Source organism: Protobothrops mucrosquamatus, unplaced genomic scaffold (genome assembly GCF_001527695.2).
Source record: "Protobothrops mucrosquamatus isolate PMUCROS unplaced genomic scaffold, P.Mucros_1.0 scaffold141, whole genome shotgun sequence".
NCBI classification, from domain to species: domain Eukaryota; kingdom Metazoa; phylum Chordata; class Lepidosauria; order Squamata; family Viperidae; genus Protobothrops; species Protobothrops mucrosquamatus.
Genome location: NW_015386507.1, coordinates 661,097 through 680,550, shown reverse-complemented (window position 1 = coordinate 680,550; position 19,454 = coordinate 661,097). Strand labels below are relative to the sequence as shown.

The window sequence follows — 19,454 nt, the reverse complement described above, 5'->3', positions numbered from 1 at the left end:
ACACACCAAATTGGTTTCTTTAATCTGCTTTTTGTCACAGTCTAATCAGCGAGCAGAAGTGAATTCCCGCCAGTCTCACACGGCAGACCCTCCTGATTGGCTACAGGGACATTTCACAAAAACTAGAGAGAGCTTCTGGAGCAGCTTCTTGGGGCCTTCTCCCTCGAGTATTCCCAGGTAACAAGAGAGTGCCTTAGGAGCACAGCCTGAACCTGCTAGCCCAAGTCCTTGGCGTCCGTTTATACTTTCCCCCCTACCATACATTGGCTTTTTTCCAGCTAGCAGAGAAAGGGATCTCAAGAGATGCAAACCAATCTTTTCCCAAGTGGTCGAAGGGGCAGGAAATAAGGTTGGGTAAAGATGGCTCCCGTGGCATCTGCTGATTCGGCCGGTGTGTTCTTACATCCTGTGGATTACAGATCCAAGGGGAGGCTTCCTCGCGCAACTGAGATTGGGCCTCCAATTCTGCCCTTGAATCAGGCTGGCCACATATCAGAGGGAATCTGCCTCCCGTTGTGGTGATGGAAAAAAGTCTGTATCTCATAACTGGGATGGCAGCACGGGGAGGGCGCAGAGCGGGGTGAAGGGCAGACCTGGTCCCCTCTGGAGCGGAGAGGCTCCTTTCGCCTCGTTCCGCTCTCCAGACGAGTCGTCCTCCTCCTGGCTGCCACCTGACCCCATTGCCCAAAGGGACGCCTCTGGCAATCTGGGACAGAGACGCCGGGCCCTCGCCCTCAGCTCCTAGGCAGGTGATGGACACCAAGGAGTCACGTGAGCATCACGCTGGTATTCTGCACCCAGAGCCAAGGGACCCTCCAGTGGGTGGGGAGGTGGGGCTTGAGCATGCTTTAGTAGACCCACTTGTGAACATTCATGACCATCCAAAGCTGCCTGCCAGAGGGATCTACCTGGGTGAGGACCGGAAGGCTGACGAGGTTGTGGCAAAGGTGGCAGTTTGCACGTGTGTAAGAATTTTCCACTGACATCAGTCCTAGAGTGTGCAAGTTTCTTCAATTTGTGGTGTCCAGTCCTGTACAAACAAGCAGAAGTTGCTTTGATGTCTGGTCCATTTTGTTGTACTTGAAATAAAACACATTTGCCCTGTTGTAAATAGCATGTTGAATTACTAGTTTTGCTAAGAAATAAAAGCAACTATTTTATTATGAGTTACTCTCATTATTTGCAAATTGGTGGGCTACAGGCCGGATGGGCCTCTGCCCCCCAATACAAGATCTGGGAAACTTAAAATCCTCACTAGAACTGGCCCAGGGAAGTGCCGCGACACGGTACTTTCCCCAAGTAGCTCCTGAGTGTCTGCAGAGTGACAAGTGCCAGCCCACTCTCACCTGGCCGACGGACCCTCAAATCCAAGCAGGGAAGAGAAACTGGCCTCAGGCACTCAGGGGCCCCAGGAGACCTTCCAGAGAAAGACACACCCCCCCCCCCGTGCTCTCCAAGCGGTTCCTGGAACCAGCACCAACCATGAAGCCTTGCTTGCCACATCGGGAAGGCGAGAGAGACCAGCAGCTGACCTGGGGGGGGGTGCTTCCAGTTTGCCCAGGATCTCACTTGAGAATGGAGGCAGCTCTGCTAGGAAGAGCCGGAAGCCAGGAAGAAAGCACCCCGCCCACCTTGGTGATGGGTACAGTGGGGAGCGGAGAGACCCCAGCATAGGGACGGGTGCTGGGGGAAGTCTCCAGAGGGACCCTACTGGAAGGCCCACAAAAAAGGGATGGGCAGAGGTGGCCGAGTGACCGCTCATGGGCTCCCCCTCAGCAGCTGCCAACAGCCCCCCTCCAAATGGCCGGAGGAAGGTTGGCAGCCAAGAGGCCGATTCAGCTGCCTCCGGCCCTCTCAGCAGGGACGCCTTCCAGGCCGGCTTTTGGACCGCTGGGTGGCTCTTGCACAGGCTTCTAGGTGCCCCCCCCAGGCCTGGTACAGAGGCTGCATTCTGCCCCCCCCCGTGTAAAACAAGTTGCTGAAGCCACGGAGCCGTGGGCAGCGCTTGCCTGACAGAGCAGCATTCCTGGAGGTCTGGCCAGCTCTGGCCCTTCAGCCGTCCTGAAGGTTAGGCTAGCCTGACTGCAGACGTGCGTTTTTGTGATCAGGATGGAGACAGAGGTGGAGATATACACAAGTTGCCTTTTTTTTTTCTTAAAAAAACAACAACCTATGGGGTTTAATCTTCATATCCTGCCAAGTCAGCTGTGAGATGGGCACCATGCAAGTTGGAGAGAGATGACGTTCCATCAATGAACTCTGAAATACTCTAGTAGTAACTGCCTCGTCTGTTTTCCTGCCTGTTTCTCAGCTACGCTGGGAAGTAACCGTCGCATTGAGCCCCAAGATGGTGGCTTTCAGCACTACACGGAGCCCATCAAGGCGAGGGAGGGCAAGGGGGACCAGAGGACCCGGCTGAGGGAAGTCCTCTCCTCAGGGCAACCCAGCCCTCCAAGCCCTCCCCCTGGCGGCTGGAAGCGGGAGCCCCCCAGGCAGGGACCTGCAGAGCTGCCCCCCCCCTTCTCCGTCTGCCTCTGGGCTGGCCGAGAGGAAGGAGAAGCGCCCTGGGCCACCTGGGCACAGAGGAAGGGGCTCCCACTGCTCAGGGGCAGCTTCTCCCGGTTGGCGTCACTGAGCAGCTCCGGCATCCAGCCCGAAGCCTCGCCACTCTCCCTGCACCTCCGGCCTTCCGCTCTGTCACCCGCCTTGCCCGCACCAGCCCTCCAGCCCTCCAAGTGCCCCCATGCCAGGCAAGATGCTGTGTGGCTGGAGGAATCAAGGGGTGCCGCCGCCCCCCAAGGCTTACTTGGCTCGGCCCTCCCCGCCCTGCTTAGAAGGTCTCCAGGGCCAGCAGCAGGTGCGCCCTAGCCGACCCTCGCACCCCCACTGGCAAAGCCGTAGCTGGGACCCCTGGCCCGGGAGGGGCCCACACTGGCAAGAACTGAGCGCGTGCAGCACCTGCAGCTTTGAGGTCGGCTGCCACTGCTGGGATCCTGCTAGGCATAAAAACACCACCAGGCAGACTCTTCCAGACACATTTTATTCCAGAAAACCCAGGAAGACCTTCCCTGCCCCCCATCCCGTGGGTCAGAGAGAAGCGCTGGCAGGGGCGGAGTGCAGAGAAACACACACACACACACACCTCCAGCACCCGGAGGGCAGCCTTCGGGGGCAAGGAAGCTGCTGTTTCTATGGTGACCTCGGAGCCTCCTGATGCCCCCCCCAGGGGTGGGAGAGAAGGCGGGTGCCGTGGGCTCTGTCGGAGGGCGACACTGCAGGTGTGAAAGGGGGCAGGAACCGACAACTGGGCGATGAAGGAAGTCGCGAGAAGGTCCTTTCACTACCGCCATCCGGGATCATGATGCAAACTACCCTGGATCCCGTCCCCGAGTCGGGGGCTGCAGAGTCCAGCTGCCCACCTGCCGGAGCCTCGCGAGTCGGCATTCGCAGAGCTTGAGGGGCAGTGGAGGAAGGGGAGGGGCAGGGTGGCGAGGGAAGACAGCCTGAGGTTCTGAAGGGAGCCCCACTACGCCAGCCCCATCTCCTCCAACACGCTCCGGGGAGACTCGTCCTCCTGCAGGATGGAAAGGGGAGGGGGCATCAAGGTGGAGAACTCGGCACGCCACCAGCAAGCCCCCTCCCAGAGACGGCTCTGAGAAGGCACTCTGCACACGCTCAGCCGTTCCAGGTGCCTGGAGGAGCCCGGTGCCCCATGGTCTCAGAGCAGCCTGTTGGCCCTGGCTGCTCTCCCCCCCCCCACTGTTCGCACTACGGCTCTGCAGCAGCCCCCACCGACTGCGGGGGAGAGAGAGTGACTCACGGCAGGCATGCAGCAGCCAAGCACCTTGAGGAGGGGACGAGGGAGGGTGGTGCTCCTCCTCCTACTCCCCCCCCCGGCCACTGGCAGTGGGTGCAGCAGAGCAGCCTGCCTCCCCCCTCCCCCCACAGCCCCTACCTCCTGCAGGAGGTCTGCCTGCTCAATGGCTTTCAAGACGCTCTTCTTGGAAGTGTCCTGCACCTCCCCTCCCATCAGGAACTCGTCCAGGATGAAGTAGGCCTTTTCGAAGTTGAAAATGATGTCCAGTTCACACACCTGGGGGGGAGGGGCACAAGGCAGGGAGGGCTTTGCTAACCATCCTTGGGGAAACAGAAGTGCCCCCCCTTCCCCTCCCCGGGCTGCCAGCCCAATTCCTGGCTTGGAGGACACACAGCCGGTCATTAGCAGGCCCAGCAACCATGAAGGTGTGGGGCAGGGACAGGGGGGCTGCCAAGAGCTGGCCTGGAGCAGTCCTGTTGTGTGGGGCACAAGGGGGGGGGGGCGGGAACAAGTAAGTGGCCAGATCAGCACAAGGAAGGAAAGCTGCAACTCCCTCTGACTCACACTGCCAAAGTATTTGTCTAGCAGCTCCACGTATCGATGGATGAGTTCCAGAGTGATCAGCTCGTTGTCCTGCCCCTCAATGGCACAGCAGAAGTACAAGCTGGCATACCTGGGCCAGAGGAGAGGAAGGAGGGGCCGTGAGTCTCCCCCTTGCCCCACAGCCTCCTCCTCCTCCTCCTCCTCCTGAAAGATCAAACAGCACACTGGAGGGGGGGGGCGCGTGGAGGACCCCCACCATTGCCCTGCCTTCTTATTAGCCAGAGCCGCTCAGACACGCCAGTGGCCCTCTCCCCTGGGGACCCCTTACCGTCTTTGGGACGTAGCCCACCCCAACGGGCAGAGCACCCCCACCCCTCCCCAGCAGAGATCTGCGCTGTCTGTCCAGAGCAGCACTTAAAGACCAGAAAGAGGCCTGGCTGCGGAAAGGAGCCGTCTGACACGTGCAGCCCAGCCGTCTTTGAGAGGACATGGGAGGCACAAGGCAACAGAGCGTAACAGAGCTCTTCCTGCCCTGGGACCCCCCCCCCCAAAAGGGAGAGGAGTGGGTAGGGATGGGCCCTCTGCTGTCCCCCAGCAGGCACAGGAAGGGAAGGAGTAAGAAAACACAGAATGCGGCTGTGCTGGATGTCCGAGCGGCCCTCGGTTCCGCCTGGCAAGGAGGCCTGATGGACAAGGCTGGACCCTCTTCTCGTCTGGGGGGAAGCAAGGCCTTCCCGGAGGACACACACCCCCCGTTCCCCAAATAACCATGCTGCTTCTGGCTCAAAGCGAGGAGGAGGAGGAGGAGCAGGAGCAGCAGGAGAAGGCTTTGTGGGCCGGCTCCTCCTCCTGGGAAGGAGTCACCTTTTGTAGACCACCTTCAGGTCCCGCCATTCCAGGAAGCTGCACATCTTGGGCTTGCGTGCCAGCACCACCTGCATCAGCTCCCGGACCGTCTTCTTCTTGTCCCGGTCGGAGGTGGCCAGGTACCACTTCTGGAGGCGCAGCTTCCCTTGCCGGCTGAAGAGCAGCATGAAGCGCATCTGCGGGGCACAGACGGGGGGGGGGGTGTCAGCGCCCCCCCCCCAGCCTTCCTTCCGCCCCGCGGAGGCCCCTCTCGGCCAGCGGCAGGCGCTCGGCAGCGGACCCGGCTCCGAGGCGGCCCCCCCGACCGCGGGGACGAGCGGGGGGGGGCAGAGGCGCGCGCGGCCACCGGGAGGTCCGTGCCGAGAGCCCCGGGTGGGCGGGGGGGGGCACGAGGAGGCCTCGGAGNAGGCCCCGCTGCTTCGGCCTTGCTCTGGGCCGCCCGCCCGCCCGCCCGCCCGCCCTCCCGCCCGCAGGCCCCGGAGAGCCGCGCTCGCCCGGCGGGCCGCTCCTGCTCGTCGGGCGGCGCCCGAGCCCGCCCCGGCCCTGGAGCCCGCCCCGGCCCCCGCCCCGGCCTCACCATGGCGGCGGCGGCGGCGGCGGCGGGGCGTCCCTGGCGGGCCCGGCAGCCGCTTCCTCTCCGCCCTAACCTGCCCAGGTGCCTGCGCCCGCGCATGCTCGTGGCGCGCACTTCCGGGCCCGGGCGGTTGCCGGGAGACGCGGGAGACGCCCTGCCGTGACGTCAACGGGAGGCCGCCCCGCCCCACAACCGAGGAGAGGCGGGGCCCGGCTTCGCCCCTCCCCCTTCCCGCCCTTCCCGCCCCGTGGCTGGAAAGCAAAGCAGGCGAGTCGGTGGGTTGCCCATCGCGGTGTATTTTTATGTGCAAAAATAAAACAAAACATCTGCATATATTAAAAGTCTTTCTTTTTAGTCCCAAAGTGCTGCTGCAGTCCAGACGGCTCTTGCTCCGGGAGGGCAGGACGGGCCGGCTCCCTGATCCAGCGTGGCCTCCTCCTCTCCCCAGGCCTTCCTCGGAAGCGGCTGGCAGAGCTCCCCTGCGCCTCGGGGCCTCCTCCTGCCTGGACCTTCATCCGCCGGTGGCGACTCGCCGGGTGCCCGGTTCTGGCGCTGGTGCCCTGGATGCCACGAGCGGCGGGGCAGGCGAGGGAGAAGGCCCAGCCGAAGCGGCCTCCACGAAGAGGGTGGTGGGGGAATCGTCCCGCTGGCTGGCGTGGAGGCTCCCTGGGCAGGCGCAGAAAGGCCCTCCTTCGCTTCAAAGGGATGTCGGGCGCCAGCAGGGGAGGGGCGCTCAGGGCTCCATCACCTGCCCTATGAAGAGGACGGTGCCTGCAGGGAGGAAGAGAGGTGTTACAGGGGGCCAGAGGCGGGTGGACCAAGCGGAGCCGCCTCCGCCCCCTTCCTTGGCTGGGGTGGGGGTGGGGATACAGAAGGGGGCCAGGGAGCCTCCTGGGCTGGCCTGAAACAGCCCCCCCCGTGCCCGTTGCAGACCAGCAGCCTCCAGCTGAAGCGGGACCAGGGCTGGAGGGAGGTAGAGCCCTGGGTGCCCTCACCGGATGGATCTCCAGCTAGCTATCCTGGTGAAAAGAGGCCCAGTGCTGGGGGGGGTGGGGGGTTAGGGTTCCGGGGTTTGTCTCTGGCCGTCTCTGAGCTGCCGCCCTGACAGAAGAGACAGAAGAGGCCCAAACAGGGTCCCTGCCCTGAAGGCCTCCCCTGTGGTTCAGACTGGCTGGGTGGCAAAACAGCTCACCCTAAGGGAAGGTTGTGTTTGCATCACGAGGGTGCCAAGCGAATGTATACTGTGAAGGCTTAGCACAATGACCAGTTCGCATAACCAGTGTTGTCTCATGACACTGAGCCACCCAACTTAGGCACCTCTGGCTAATTTGGTAAAAACTCACGCGGCTCTTGGACTGAAGCAAGGAGGGGTTTTCCTTTGGTCTGTACCAGAAACCCCGGCCGGCACACAGGCAGCCAAGCCAAGCCTGGCGCTGGGTGCAGTCCTGGTTCAAGTGAAGCCCTCCTTTATTTGGGGGGCGGGCGGGCTGATTTTTCCCTGGGCTCCTGCAACCCCCGAGAGAGAGGCCCCTGCAGTCTTTGGGGGGAGGAAAGGGTCCTCGGTGGGCCTTACCGGTTGGGTTGTGCCGCACAACAAAGAGGAAAGGACGGTCCAGCACGATCTCCAAGGGCGCCATCCGGGCATAGATGACGGCAGCTGGAAGGGAGGGAGGAGAGCTTAATGTTCAGTGGGCACCAGTGCCACCCTCCGCCCACCCCCTCCTGAGGCTCGTGGGAGGAATCATGGGGGCGACCCACTTTGGAGCAAAACCAACCCCGTGCATATCAGGGAGCCCCAAAGTGAGGGGGGGGGTTGTTTGCTGCCAAGAAGCAGGTTCTTCGCTGCCCACAAAACGGGGCAGAGAACGGCCCCTGCAGTGGTCCAGGGTACCCACCCGTGGCAGAAGCAGCCTCGGTACCACTCTCATTCACGTCCATCTTCACTTTCTGCAGCGCCTGAGACACAAAGAGGGCATCCCGCACTGCAAAGAGAGGGCAGAACCCGTGAGCGTGGCCCCGACCCCCGTATCCTCTGCACGGGCAAGCAGCTCTCTCTTGGGCTGGTCCAGTGCCCCGGGGGGGGGGGGGTGCCAGCCAAAGCCACAGCAGGATACTCCAAACGTCCGGCCTGCTTCGGCCAGGGGGGTCTGGGCTCTCTCGCTCCAGAGCTGATGGGCTCCAGGAAAAGCACTCTGCGCATTCCCCGGGATCTCTTTCCCCCCTCCTGGCCTTGGGCCTTAGCGCTGCCAGGCTCCCTGCAGCCAGTGGGCAGCAAGTGCCCCGCCTGGAGGGTGACGAGCCAAGGGGGCATGGGGGGGGGGAGACCCCAACCTGAGAGGCGGCTGAAGTTGGCCTTCTGGCAGTCAAACATGTCCGTCATGCCCAGGGCCTCCAGCGGCCCGCGGAGGTCAACTTCGCTCTCCAGAGAGAACCTGCAAAGGAGGAAGGGTCAGTGAGGGGCAGGAGGGCCTCTGCGGGGTTGGTGGCTGGAGCCAGTCCCGAGTGACCCCTACTTGGGCAAGACGAGGAGCCGTGTCACGGCGGACATGTTGCCCTTCCACTCCGCAATGAGCCGGGTGTCGATGGCAGCCGCCAGGGCCGAGAGGGGGGCGTTCAGCTGGAAGGGGGTGGCGATCAGCAGGCTCAGCGTCTCCCCCTGGTAGGGCAGTTCGATGACATCGTAGCTCCCCTGCTCCGGGAGGGAGAACTCGCCTGGAAGAGACGGGAGATCTCAAGCACGAGCCCTGCGCATCCTGACCCCAGTACTCTGCACATGCTCAGAGAAGCTCCCTCGGGATGACTCAGGCCCAAAATTGCCCCAGCCCCCATCTCTCCAAGGAGGGGCCCCCTCACCGTAGTGGAATTCGGCCGTCTGCTCCATCATGGGGACCGCAACGGTGCTACCGTCCAGCTTGTGGAAGATGCGCTGGCGAGTGGCGGCCTCCGGGAAGGGAAGTCGCCAGAGGCCTTTGAAGTGGATGGCGTTCACCAGCACCAGGCGTGTCATGGCACCCAGGGCGCCCTCCTGCAGGAAACCCTGGATCATCCCTGAGAAAGCAGAGACGGGCGATGGGTGGGCAAGGCAGGGCAACCTCTGCTTCCAGGCTCAGAGGTCCTTAGGCGCGAGTCCTGGCCCGAATCAAGCACCCCGCCCGGCTTTTCCAGCCTGGGGACCCAGGGCAAAGTCTGCCTGGTTTCCCGAGGGTTCTTCCTGCAGCTCCCAGGGCCTCCCCAGGCCCGTCCCAGGAACTCTCCCTGATGCTGCTGCTGCTCACCATTGGTGTGCTGCTTTACCCAGGCATTGACAATGTCACGTGCGCGGGCAGTCTCTGAGAAGTCCACCTGCTTGACCATCTGGTGAAAAATTCGTTGGAAGCGCAGCATGAAGGTGGGCACCAGTGGCAGATCGCGCTGCACAAAAAGGGCGTCTGCCATCTCCACCACGTCCTTGCTCCGGGGGTCGCTCAGGGTCTTCTGCAGCAGTCGCAGGGCTCGTGGGACGCCCCGTTCTGTGGGGGAGAGCGAATCCTCAGCTCCACTGGAGCCAGGCCCTCTACTGACCTCTCCCAACGAACGCCAGCAGGGATGGTCTGGGGAGAGCAGAGTTGGCCTGCAAGAGGGCGTGGCGGGCCCTTCCTCCTCAGATGCTTGGCCCTTCAGGCAGGGTCTGCAGGCGGTTGGGGTCAGCCACAGGTCCTCTCCTAGCCCACCTGTTCACGCTTCCAGGCTGCGCAGGTTGGGAGGTCAGGCGCCCTACTAGGCTGCCCTCCCCACGTCCTTTTTCCCAAAGAGCAAACCAACAAAGTGAAGTGGTGCCCCCACGCCCCTCCCCCCTGCAGCCCCTCACCTTTCAGGCTGAAGCCCATGGCATCCTTGATCTGGCGCCGGGTGTTCCCCTCCGACGCCACCTGGAGCATGGCCACCACGGAAGCCACGCCGTGGGGGGAGAAGGCCAGGTTCTGCTCTTTGGAGGCCTTGGACGCTTCCCGGAACACCCGCAGTCCGAAGTCCCCGGAGAGCTGGGCCATGCGGGCCACCTGGCGGCCAGAAGGGGCGGGCGCGGCGCGCGAAAGGGCCAGGCAGGCCAAGGACAGGAGGGACCACAGCTCCATCCTGCCGAGAGAGGAAGAAGGTCAAGCGGCGCCATCCTGGCCGACGCGGCTCCCGGCGACCCACAGCGGGGCCCGGGGCGGGGGGGGGATGGCCGCCGCCTGTCCCTGATCCCGGGCCGGAGCAGGCCCGCCGAGGCCACCCCGGTTCCGTCCTCAGAGCAGGAGGGGCGGGACCGCCGCCGCCAGGCCGATCAGGAGAAACGGCCGTCCCCGGGGCTGGCAAGGCGGGAGCCCCTCCGCCTCCGGCGCGTCCCCGTTGCTTACTCGGCTCTCAGGGCGGCCGTGTCTGGGCTCGGTGCCGGTGCGCTCCCGCCGTCCCGCGCTTGGCTTTTTATGCGCTGCGCCCGCCCGCCAGGAAGCCGGGATGAAGTCAGCGGCGGGCGCCGCCCCTCCCCCCGCCCCCGCTAAGCGCCGGGCGAGCAGCCGCCCCCGCCGCGAGACCGGCCCCCGGCCCGGCCCGCGCCCGGAAAGCGAGCCAGCCCCCCAGCCCGAGCAGCCCGGCCTCCGCCCCCTCGGGGCCTCCTCGGCGGAAGGGGGGCGTTCTCCCAGCCATGGACGGAAGCCCCGGGAGCCGGCGCGGGAGAGACCGCTCGCACCCGGAAAGCGGGCTTGGCCGCGGGGCCCTCTCCGGAGGGAAGGTCGCCTACTTCAGGCGCACCGGGAGAGGCAGGGACGGCCGGGGAGGGATCCGGGCGGCAGGGGGCTGCGGCCGACGGAACGGCCGAGGCAATCCTGAGCTGCCTCCGCACCGGCGCTGACGCTGCGCCGGTCCTCTCCGGGCGGCACTGACCAGATTGCAGCCGGACTGTCCTCCAGGGGGTCCACCTGGGGTTGCCACAATGGGAGAAGGCCGCGAGGAGCCGCAAGGAGGGCAGGGAACGAAATCTAGGAAGACAAGAACTAGGGATGGGCGGCCTAAAGGAGACATCCTCTTTAGGGGAGACGGGAAACCACCTTCTGGAAAACCTGGCTTGTGTAGATCGTCATTGGGCAAGGCAGCCACCCACAGAGGGAAGCGGCATAGAGAAGGCCCAGGCTCTAAATGAGGAAGAAGTTCCTGACCACAAGGGCCTTCTGCAGTTGTGGGCCTCTATGGCAGGCGTCTGGGCAGCTCTTTGCCTGGGCAAGGCTGGACTACGTGACCTCCAAGGTCCCTTCCAACCAGGTGAGTCTCTGAAGAGAGCCTTTCCTGGAGCATGGTCTGAAGTTGACTCTTGTCCCGGTGGGTGTCACGGGATCCGTTCTGAGGCTTCTTCCGGTCCCATTTCCCTGGGCTGCAAGGAGCAGGGAGCCCCCCACCCTCCGAGCCCCAGGGTTCCCTCCTGGGCCCTGGACCCGGGCACAAGGGTTCAGGGAAGGACTGCGGCTCTCCCCACCCCCACCCAGCACGTTTTGCAATCTCTACTCGGCACATTTCAGCCCCTGCTGCTAATCAGCCGTCTCGGGATGATGCAGCCTGAAGTGGCCGCTGCTGCGGGGGTGGATTTCCCCCTGCTGGGCCAGGATGAACCCAGTCTCCTTTTGGCCACAGCGTCATCGTTCCTGAACGCTTGGAATCTCTCTCTGCCGCGTCCGGCTGTCAGCCAAAGCTCTTTGGTCAGACGGAACAGTCCAAACACGGGGGTGGGAGAGGAGTTCCGTTTGTGGGCCGGGAAGCCCCGGCTGGCCCCAGGCAGGGAAGGGTCAGGAACAGGGCACCGAGCACTCCGTGTGCCCTCTGCGCAGCTGGCTGGCACCGTGGCTGTTCCCCAACACATCTGTCCCTCGTGAAGCAGCATCTGGAGAGGAGGCCGGTTATCGGGGCACCCTGGGGCGATGCTGGGCCCAGTGTTGGTGGGCGGGAGGGGAAGGACAGCCCGGAGGCACCGTTTCCACCAAGGGCCCCTGCTGGTCAGCACGCTGCTCCTTTGAGTGCGGGGGAGTGGCCAGCAGGAGGACATTCCAGGCTAAGTGGTCATCAGTCCCAACCGACAGTGAGCCATTCAGGGACTGACTCTGCCAGGTTCCCAGGCGGCCCATCTGCAGCAGGAGGCGGAGAGGAATGGAGAGCTGGGGAGGGGGCGCCATCCAAGCAGAGCAGGGTCCTGCTGCTCCTCCTCCTGGGATGGGAGGAAAGTTGAAGCTTGGGGCACCAGCACTGGGAGCCCCCTTGCTCTGATCTTGGCTTGGCCTTCTGAGCTCCCCTCCTCTTAGCTTTATGACCCCCAACACCCCATGAAGACTGAGACACCCCCCCCTGCTCCATTTCTGCTGACCACCGACTCTACGTCTTCACTCCAAACTTTGAGCCCCTTTGAGATTCAATGTGCCCAACCAAAAGGAGGCCTCCTACCTGCCCCCCCCACCCCATGGGAGGCCAGGCTAAACAGACGGAAGGCTAGCTGCCCTCTGGCGAGGGGGGGCTGTCTGTGAGACAGAGGGGCCACCCCTACTTGAAAGCCAGCAAGCCCCGTCTGTGGAGCTGCCCGGCTGAGGCGGGGGCCTCACTGGGACGAAGTCCTCCGGTTGCGGAAGCTTCCTCTGGGAGAAGCAGCCGGGTCTTCCCATTGTGGCCACTGCCTTTGGCGCTTGGCCCCTTCTTTGCCACACGGATGACCTCCGAGAAGGTCCTCCCTTGCTGGGCCCTCCCAGGAGGACAGGGTCAGCAGCTGCCCCTCAGGGCTGGCAGGGGGAGGTCACGGCTGCTGCTGGCTCCACTTGTATAATTTGGCCTTTGAGCCCCTCGTCCCCTGCACCCCCAGCCCCACCCAACCCTGGGAGAGAGCTGTCAAAGAGTCCCTCCAGCCTCAAGGGGCACCTGGCAGGCCACAGCAGCAGGTAGAGCGCCCTGCCCGGCCAGGCCTTGGCTCGGTTGCTGCACGGCGTGTGCCCGTCCCTGCCCAGCAAGCTCAGCTCAAACCCGCTCGGGCAAACAGACTCAGCAGCCCAGTTCCCAGGGACACCCCAGCAGGGGCAGAAAAGAAGCCTTGGGCTGAGCCACGTCAGGCATGTTGAAGAGGGGTGTGAGACTGGGCATGTCAAGCATGGTCTCCCCACAGATGCTCTCTTCCTGGGCTGCCCCCCTGCATGGCCTCTGGGGCTGCTGTCGGCCAAGGAGGAGCAGCCCGGCCCAGCCACCGGCCTCCAGCGGGAAATGTCGGTCAGGAGCTGCACCATAGCCTCCCCCCCCCGGCTAGTGGCAAGCGTATTGGGAGATCGGGAGCACCACGTTGGGGAAGGCGGGCTTAAACATGGTTTTGTGCAGATCCAGACTTGAACGTGTGTCTCCTCTCTTGAAGGAGCCGCCCTGGGTGCCTGCCTGCATCCCAGTGCTGCTTGCCACCTTTAAAGCCCCAGATGGCTGGGGGCCAGGCCGTCTGATGGACGGCCCCTTTCCGAAACATGTACCCGTCTCACCAGGGCAGGAAGGCAGGGCATGTTGCCGGGTGGGGGGAGGGGAGTCTGGTGGGACGCAGGAAAAGGGCCTTCTCTGCACCAGCCCCCTCCTTTGGAGCCCCATCCCCCCAGAGATAAGATTGCCCCCCCCCGTGTGGCTTTTCAGCAAGGCCTTAACAGCGTGGGGGTGTCGGTGGGCCTGGGGACCCCATTCAGAGCTGATCAAGTGTTTGATTCTGTGGATGCCGCCATGGGGTGGGGTGAGGGTTAAATTGTGGATTTTTAACTGGGTTTTTAATGTGGCACGCTCCCAGGGTCACTGTGTGTATAAATTTGTCAAATAAATAACATAAAAGAGCTCTCTGTGGGCTGAGCCACTCTAGGAAAAGGTTGTTGTGACTGGGCTTGAACTGTGTTTCTACCAGCCTCTCCCAGTTGATCCTGTGGGGGGGACCATGACTCACTCGGGGCCGTCTCGGAATTCCCTTTGGCCTGCAGCTGCCCCCTGCCCGGCTTTATCTTCTGCTCAAGACCTCTGCCGGTCTTCCTGTTTGCTCCCTTCCCCTGCTGAGGCCCTGGGTCCCAGGTGTTTCCTCTCCCGCCAGCCCTTCCTGGGGCTCTTGACCTGGGCCAAAGGGGTTGGCCCCAGAGGGCTCCAGGGGAGGAGAGCGGGGGGGCCCTTGTCGCTCCTGAATGCTCTGCGGCTGCCCCGCACTTGCTGTCTCTGCGGAGCTTTTGAGAGGAAAGGGGGCCAGAGGGGGAACCCTCAACCCACCTTCTGGGCACCCTGGCATTGCACGCTGCAGACGTGTGCCAGGGTGCCCCAGCCAGCAGAGAGCGGCCCAGGGCAGAGGTAGGGGCCAGCAGACACAGCCTGCATCACCCACAAAGGCCGGGCCCTGGCTCCTCCTCCATCTGTCCCTAGAGGGGGTGCTCTGTCATTCACAGCCCCCCTGCTTTGCTTCCACCCACCCACCTGACCTCTCACCCCCTTCCTCAGCCCAGCCATCTCAGTAGGAGGGGTTCCTGCCTAGAGACAGAGTCCCCCACCCCATTTGGAACTGTAGGGCTGGGCCCAGCCAGGTGCCCCCCCCCCAGCATCCCCAAAGCAGCAGCCGTGGAGCCAGACAGCCCCTCCCTCCCAGCAGACCCAGACGGGCCCGCAGGGCTCCTTCTAACACCAGGAGTTCAACGTGACTGGCCCCAAAGGGGGTGGGGGAGGCAGGGGGAGGGGACAACTGAGTCATGCCTGCAGCAGGAGAGGCTGCTGCCCAGAAAGGCAACACAGAAGCAGCACTTGAATCCCGGCACAGACCGGCCGCCACTCTGTGCCCACCAGAGGGCCCTGCTGTGGGGAGAGCCCCGGCTTCGGAGACTCCACCAGAGTGCAGTGGGGGGGGCCTTGTGGGGCCCAGAGGTTGAAGGTAGAACTCCTGCCTGGGATCGTCCCTGCCTCGTTCATCCCCCCCCCCCCGCTGCAGACTGGAGGCTGGCTGGATTGGCACAGGGTGACCCCCTCAGCCTGCCTCCCCATGAAGCATGAACGTCTGCCCACACTTCTGGGCTGCCCGTTTCCTGGGCATAAATGGATCAGGGCCTCCAACCTGGCAGGACGTGGCCATTTGGCAGAGTTGGCTTATTGTGCAAAGTCCAATCCTAACTGATTCTGGGTGGGGTACAAGACAGCCCCCAAGTGCCCGTGGGGGTTCTCCGTCCTCCAGGTCCCGGTTGTCCCACAGGTGCTTTTCCAGGAGGCAACTGGCTGTCTTGTTTTTCTTCAAAGACGTTTCACTTCTCCAAGAAGCTTCTTCAGCTCTGACTGGATGGAATCCTTCCGTTCCCCACCATCCAGTCAGAGCTGAGGAAGCTTCCTGGAGGAGGAGCGAAACGTCTTCAAAGAAAAACAAGAAAGTCCAGTTGCCTCCTGGAAAAGCACCTTTGGGAGCCCTCAAGTGCACTCATAAAACCCTCAGATGCCTCCGACTCTACCTCCCCTTCGGACACGGGCCAAACCGGAAGAGAGGCCTGTTTTCAGAAGGCCCACGGAGGGGGAGGGGGAGGCCCTCTGGACCACCAGGGGCCCACCAGAGGGGAGGGGGGCCTCAGGCGGCTCGTGGCCTCTGCCTTCCACGCAGCAGGCTTGCGGCTTCTGCCTGCTCCAGTTCACACATGCCCCCCAGCCTGTGCACGATTCGGGGGTCTGAGAAGGCTGTTTGCCTTCCCCCCTTAGGGCCGGTCGGAGGGTGCTGGGCCCGGAGGTCCATAGAACCGGCACTTCCTGCACCGGGCAGAAGGGATGCCAGTTGTCCCCCCCCCCCGCTGGCTCCTCAGGAGGCTGGGCTGCTGGCCACCCGGCTGCAACAACAGCACGTCGGAATTCAGGATTATGCAACTGGTTGGGCAACTTGCGGTTGGCTTCATGTGCGCACACCATTGTGTGTCACACAAAGCAGGGTGGTTCCTGCTTTGGTTTCGGGAGATTTTGCTGATTAAAAGCCTCCAAAGGAAGAACATCGTTTCCAAAGCCAGGTCAGCACTTCAGAGGAGAACGTTCTGGGGGGGGGGCGGATCCTTCCCTGGCGGGGCAGCCCCTTCCAGGCTGGAGTTCCCTGGGCAGCAGGAAGGCCCAGCTGGCCCTCTGCCTAAAAACAGCAGAGCAGGGGAGGGAACGGACGGTGGGGGGGGGAGCAGGAGCCCGGCATGTGGGGAGAAGGCCCCTGGGCTAGAAGGCTACAGACACCAAACCAGTGTCTGAGCCAGCAGGGGCAGCTGCTGCTGTTGCTGCTGCAGCCTTTGGGCCACTGCTGGGGGGGGAAGGGAGGGGGGATCCCTTGGATGGTGGTTTCTTCCTCCCATTCCCTCCCTTCCTTTGAGCACTCTGGCAATTTCCCTCCCTTGGAAATTTCTCTGTTCTCAAACTCCTCCTGGGCCACTCTGCCTGTGCTGACCCCCACCCCCCCTAGTTTGGGGTGGCAGGGGGTTCCTGGGAGCAGGGCAAGCCCTTCGTGGTGGCAGAGCTCAGGACCTGCTCCAAAGGAAATCCACCTGGCAGCCCCACAAGGCAGACGGGAGCCGGAAATAATCCGCTCCCCAGGAACCCTGAAAGGACTTTGCGCCAGTAGCAGAATCTCGCCAGCCTGCTTGAGCTGCCCCAGCCGATTCCGGGGAATGTCCCAGAGGGCGGAAAAGGTCGGGAAGAGGGCGCCCGTGGGCAAGGAGGACTTAGTCATAGCTGCTGTTCCAGGATGGGTTGTTTGTGTGTGCTGTCTCTTAGCAGCAGCGGCAGCGGCAGCAGAGGGTTGGAGGGCAGCCGCAGGAAGGACCACACCTGACCGGGAGCGGCAGGTAATTCAGCGCATTAATGAATAAATGAAACAGCCCGAACAACGTCTATGAAGATAATTTTTTCTGGCATAGCAATACTTTTTTTTAAAAAAAATGAAGGAATGAATGAAGGAAGGATTTTTGTTTGTTTATTTAAATTAATTATATGATCATCATCATTAAACATCCCCCCACGATGGCAGCAATGCAGGATTATTGCATCCTTCAAACAAATGAGCACAGCTGGTCTCCCAAGGGGGGCTCAGAAGTAAAACCCTTATTGGCTTGCTGGGATGCCCTTTGACCCCCCCCACTTCCCTGTGATGTTAGCGTCCACAGAAGACGTGCCTCCCTCCCTCCCTCCAGCCAGTCCGGTGGCCTTTCCGAGAGCAGACTTTGTGGCACCCATTTCTGTCCACCCTCAGCATTCCTGGGCTGGACTGGGGTGGTGGAAGAGGCCCAGCCTTCTAAAGACACGGCCCTTCACACAATGAAGGGTTGAATGGGGGCCTGAACACTCCCCCCCCACACACGTCTCAGAGCCAATCTACCGCCAAAGGACGTCTGCTCCCATCTGGAACCCTGCAGATGTGCCATCCCCGGGGCCTGCTCCCCATTTACTCGCCCTGATACTTGATCTTAAAGACATGGATGGTGCCGTTGGTGAGGGCTACCACAAAATGGCCGTCCCCGGCAATGGTGATCACTCGTGGCTTGAAGACGCTATTCTCTGTTGTGAGAAATGATCCCAGCTCTTCCCCGGCCTCTGAAAAAGCCACAATCTTGTTCAGCTCCCGAAGCACCACGTAGACGATCCCGGGGGCATCAGCACAGACGCTGCCTGGTTGAGACCCACTCAGCTGCTCCTCCTGGTATTCGGTCACCAGATCCCCGTTCCTGTCGAGCAGCACCACGCTATGTCGGTACCAGTCAGATGCCACAAATCCCTTTTTCCATCTGCCCAGGAATACCAGGCACCTTTCGTGGGAGGCCTCCGGCACAATCTTCTCCAAGAGTTGCCCTTTCAAGTTGAACACCTCCAGATGTCCCGCCACAGACACGACCACGGAGTTCCCATCACAGGTGGTCACTGCGTGGCTGGCCTGGCCCCCCTTGAGTGCCTTTTGCCACATAATCCCCCCCGTTTCATTTAAGACGTAGAGCTGGGATCCGGCGGTGAAGACTGCCTTGTTGCCCACAGCAGCCACGCTGAATGGGGCCACGTTGCTCGGCACCGGGATCGTGCCCTTGAACTCGCCCTGCAGAGAGAAGCGCTTCAACTTCTTGTTCTCCTCGTCAGCCACGAGGATTTCGCTGGAGCCAAACGGGAACAAGCCCGTGACCTGTGGCCGCTTTTTGTCAGTTGGGACTTTCACCCAGAAGCTGCAGAAGAAGACAGGTTTTGGGATCAACCGAGGGACCTCTGGACCCACTTCCGCCGGCCCAAGGCTTTCCCCACTTGGGGCCCTTTCCTGTCTGGAGGCCTCCCCCTCTTCTGCTCCCTGGGGCCGCTGCTGTTGCTTCTGCTTTTTTTTCTTCTTAGACCATTGGGTGGAGTCCCCCATGCTGCACTCTGGGGTGGTTGTCGTGGCCTTCTCGTGAAACTCCAGAAGGAAAAGGTTGCAGCCATAGAGGAGGTCTGGCTGGATGTGGAGCTTGGGGACCTGCAAGGCGAGGGGCTCCCAGGAGAAGCTCTGCAGCTGCCTCAGCCTCTCGGAGATCATCTGCTCCAAGGACACGATCTCCACCGCTTGGCCCAGATTCAGCACCTTCCGGGCAAAGGCCACCGTGGTGGAGGCCACCTGCTCCTGGAAGCCCAGCTCAGAAAGCAGCAGCCGAGAGGCCTCCTTCCGCTCCTCCAGGTAGCCAGAGAGTTGGCCCAGGACCTTTTCCTTGTGGCTGAGCAACTGTTCCACGGCCTTGGCACACGTCTGCTCTACCACGCTGCGGATGTTCACGTTCCACGCCTCCATCTCCTGCCTCTCCTTCTCTAGGTTGACCTTTGCCTTGGTGAGGAGGTGCATCTTCTCCTCCACCCCACCCAAGAGGCCTGTGAGGATGGGGCGGCGGGCTTTGGCGGCCTCCGACAGGGGCAGGCACGGGTGCTCCAGGTGAGGACCCAGACGGCACTCCCGGCAGAGGGCAGCAGCACAGGTGACGCAGAAATACTGCAGGTCTTCATCCTTGTGCTCTTTGCAGCGTGAGGCCTGACGCTTCCGGACCTCCTCGTTGTACTTCCCAGAGCAGTAAGCCTCCATGTCTACCAGGAGGTGGCCGTGGGTAAGGCGGGAGCAACGGTGCCCGCGGGCACAGGCCTGACACAGGTGGTCGGCACAATCGATGCAGTGAGACACAGCGACAGAGCTGGCATCTTGGCCAATGAGCGGGCACAGGCTGCAGGTGGCCTTGGCCTCCTCGACCGGAGGCACCAAGTCCAGGAGGCCGTTGATGAAGAAGTTGGTCTTCAAACCTTCAACGCCGGCTGGGAGAGGCACCACCTCGCGGCATTCAGGGCACTGCAGCTCCCGCTTTGACCCACCCAGCAGCTTCTTCAGACAGTCCTGGCAGTAGCTGTGGAGGCAGGGTAGGATTTTGGGCTGGCAATAGTGCTGCAAGCAAATGGTGCAAGTCAAGAAGCCGCTGGAGAGGGTCTCCCAGAGGGAGGATGCTCTGGCAGCCATCTGGCCACCTTCTTCCGTCCAGAGAAGCAGGGGGTGAAGAGGAAGCCCACCCTGGCCTGTGCCTGGAAGAGAAGGAAAAGAAGGGAGGGTGGAACCACGTCCAAGCAAACCCCCCCCCCCCACCCCTGGCCTGCTCAAGCGGTGGCCATGAAGCAGAGGGG

The 19,454-nt window shown here is 62.5% G+C and overlaps 3 protein-coding genes across 3 annotated transcripts; all 3 read right to left on the bottom strand.

The window, feature by feature from the left end:
* Nucleotides 1–3,133: 3,133 nt before the first annotated feature.
* On the bottom strand, nucleotides 3,134–5,403 carry AP1S1 (adaptor related protein complex 1 subunit sigma 1). Its single transcript, XM_015813196.1, has 4 exons — nucleotides 5,225–5,403; nucleotides 4,382–4,490; nucleotides 3,956–4,093; nucleotides 3,134–3,574 (listed from the first exon to the last, which is right to left on the bottom strand). Exons 1-4 carry the CDS (start codon nucleotides 5,401–5,403, stop codon nucleotides 3,527–3,529), a joined length of 474 nt encoding a protein of 157 aa, XP_015668682.1. The 3' UTR covers nucleotides 3,134–3,526.
* Nucleotides 5,404–6,528: 1,125 nt separating this feature from the next.
* On the bottom strand, nucleotides 6,529–10,500 carry SERPINE1 (serpin family E member 1). The gene is made up of 9 exons (XM_015813195.2): nucleotides 10,477–10,500; nucleotides 9,649–9,838; nucleotides 9,077–9,310; nucleotides 8,655–8,849; nucleotides 8,315–8,513; nucleotides 8,133–8,233; nucleotides 7,697–7,783; nucleotides 7,375–7,458; nucleotides 6,529–6,572 (listed from the first exon to the last, which is right to left on the bottom strand). The coding sequence occupies exons 2-9, from the start codon at nucleotides 9,827–9,829 to the stop codon at nucleotides 6,535–6,537; spliced, it is 1,119 nt and encodes a 372-aa protein (XP_015668681.1). The 5' UTR covers nucleotides 9,830–9,838; nucleotides 10,477–10,500; the 3' UTR covers nucleotides 6,529–6,534.
* Nucleotides 10,501–16,769: 6,269 nt separating this feature from the next.
* TRIM56 (tripartite motif containing 56) lies at nucleotides 16,770–19,293 on the bottom strand. The gene has a single exon (XM_015813173.1). It carries the CDS (start codon nucleotides 19,291–19,293, stop codon nucleotides 17,230–17,232), a length of 2,064 nt encoding a protein of 687 aa, XP_015668659.1. The 3' UTR covers nucleotides 16,770–17,229.
* Between the last annotated feature and the right edge of the window lie 161 nt (nucleotides 19,294–19,454).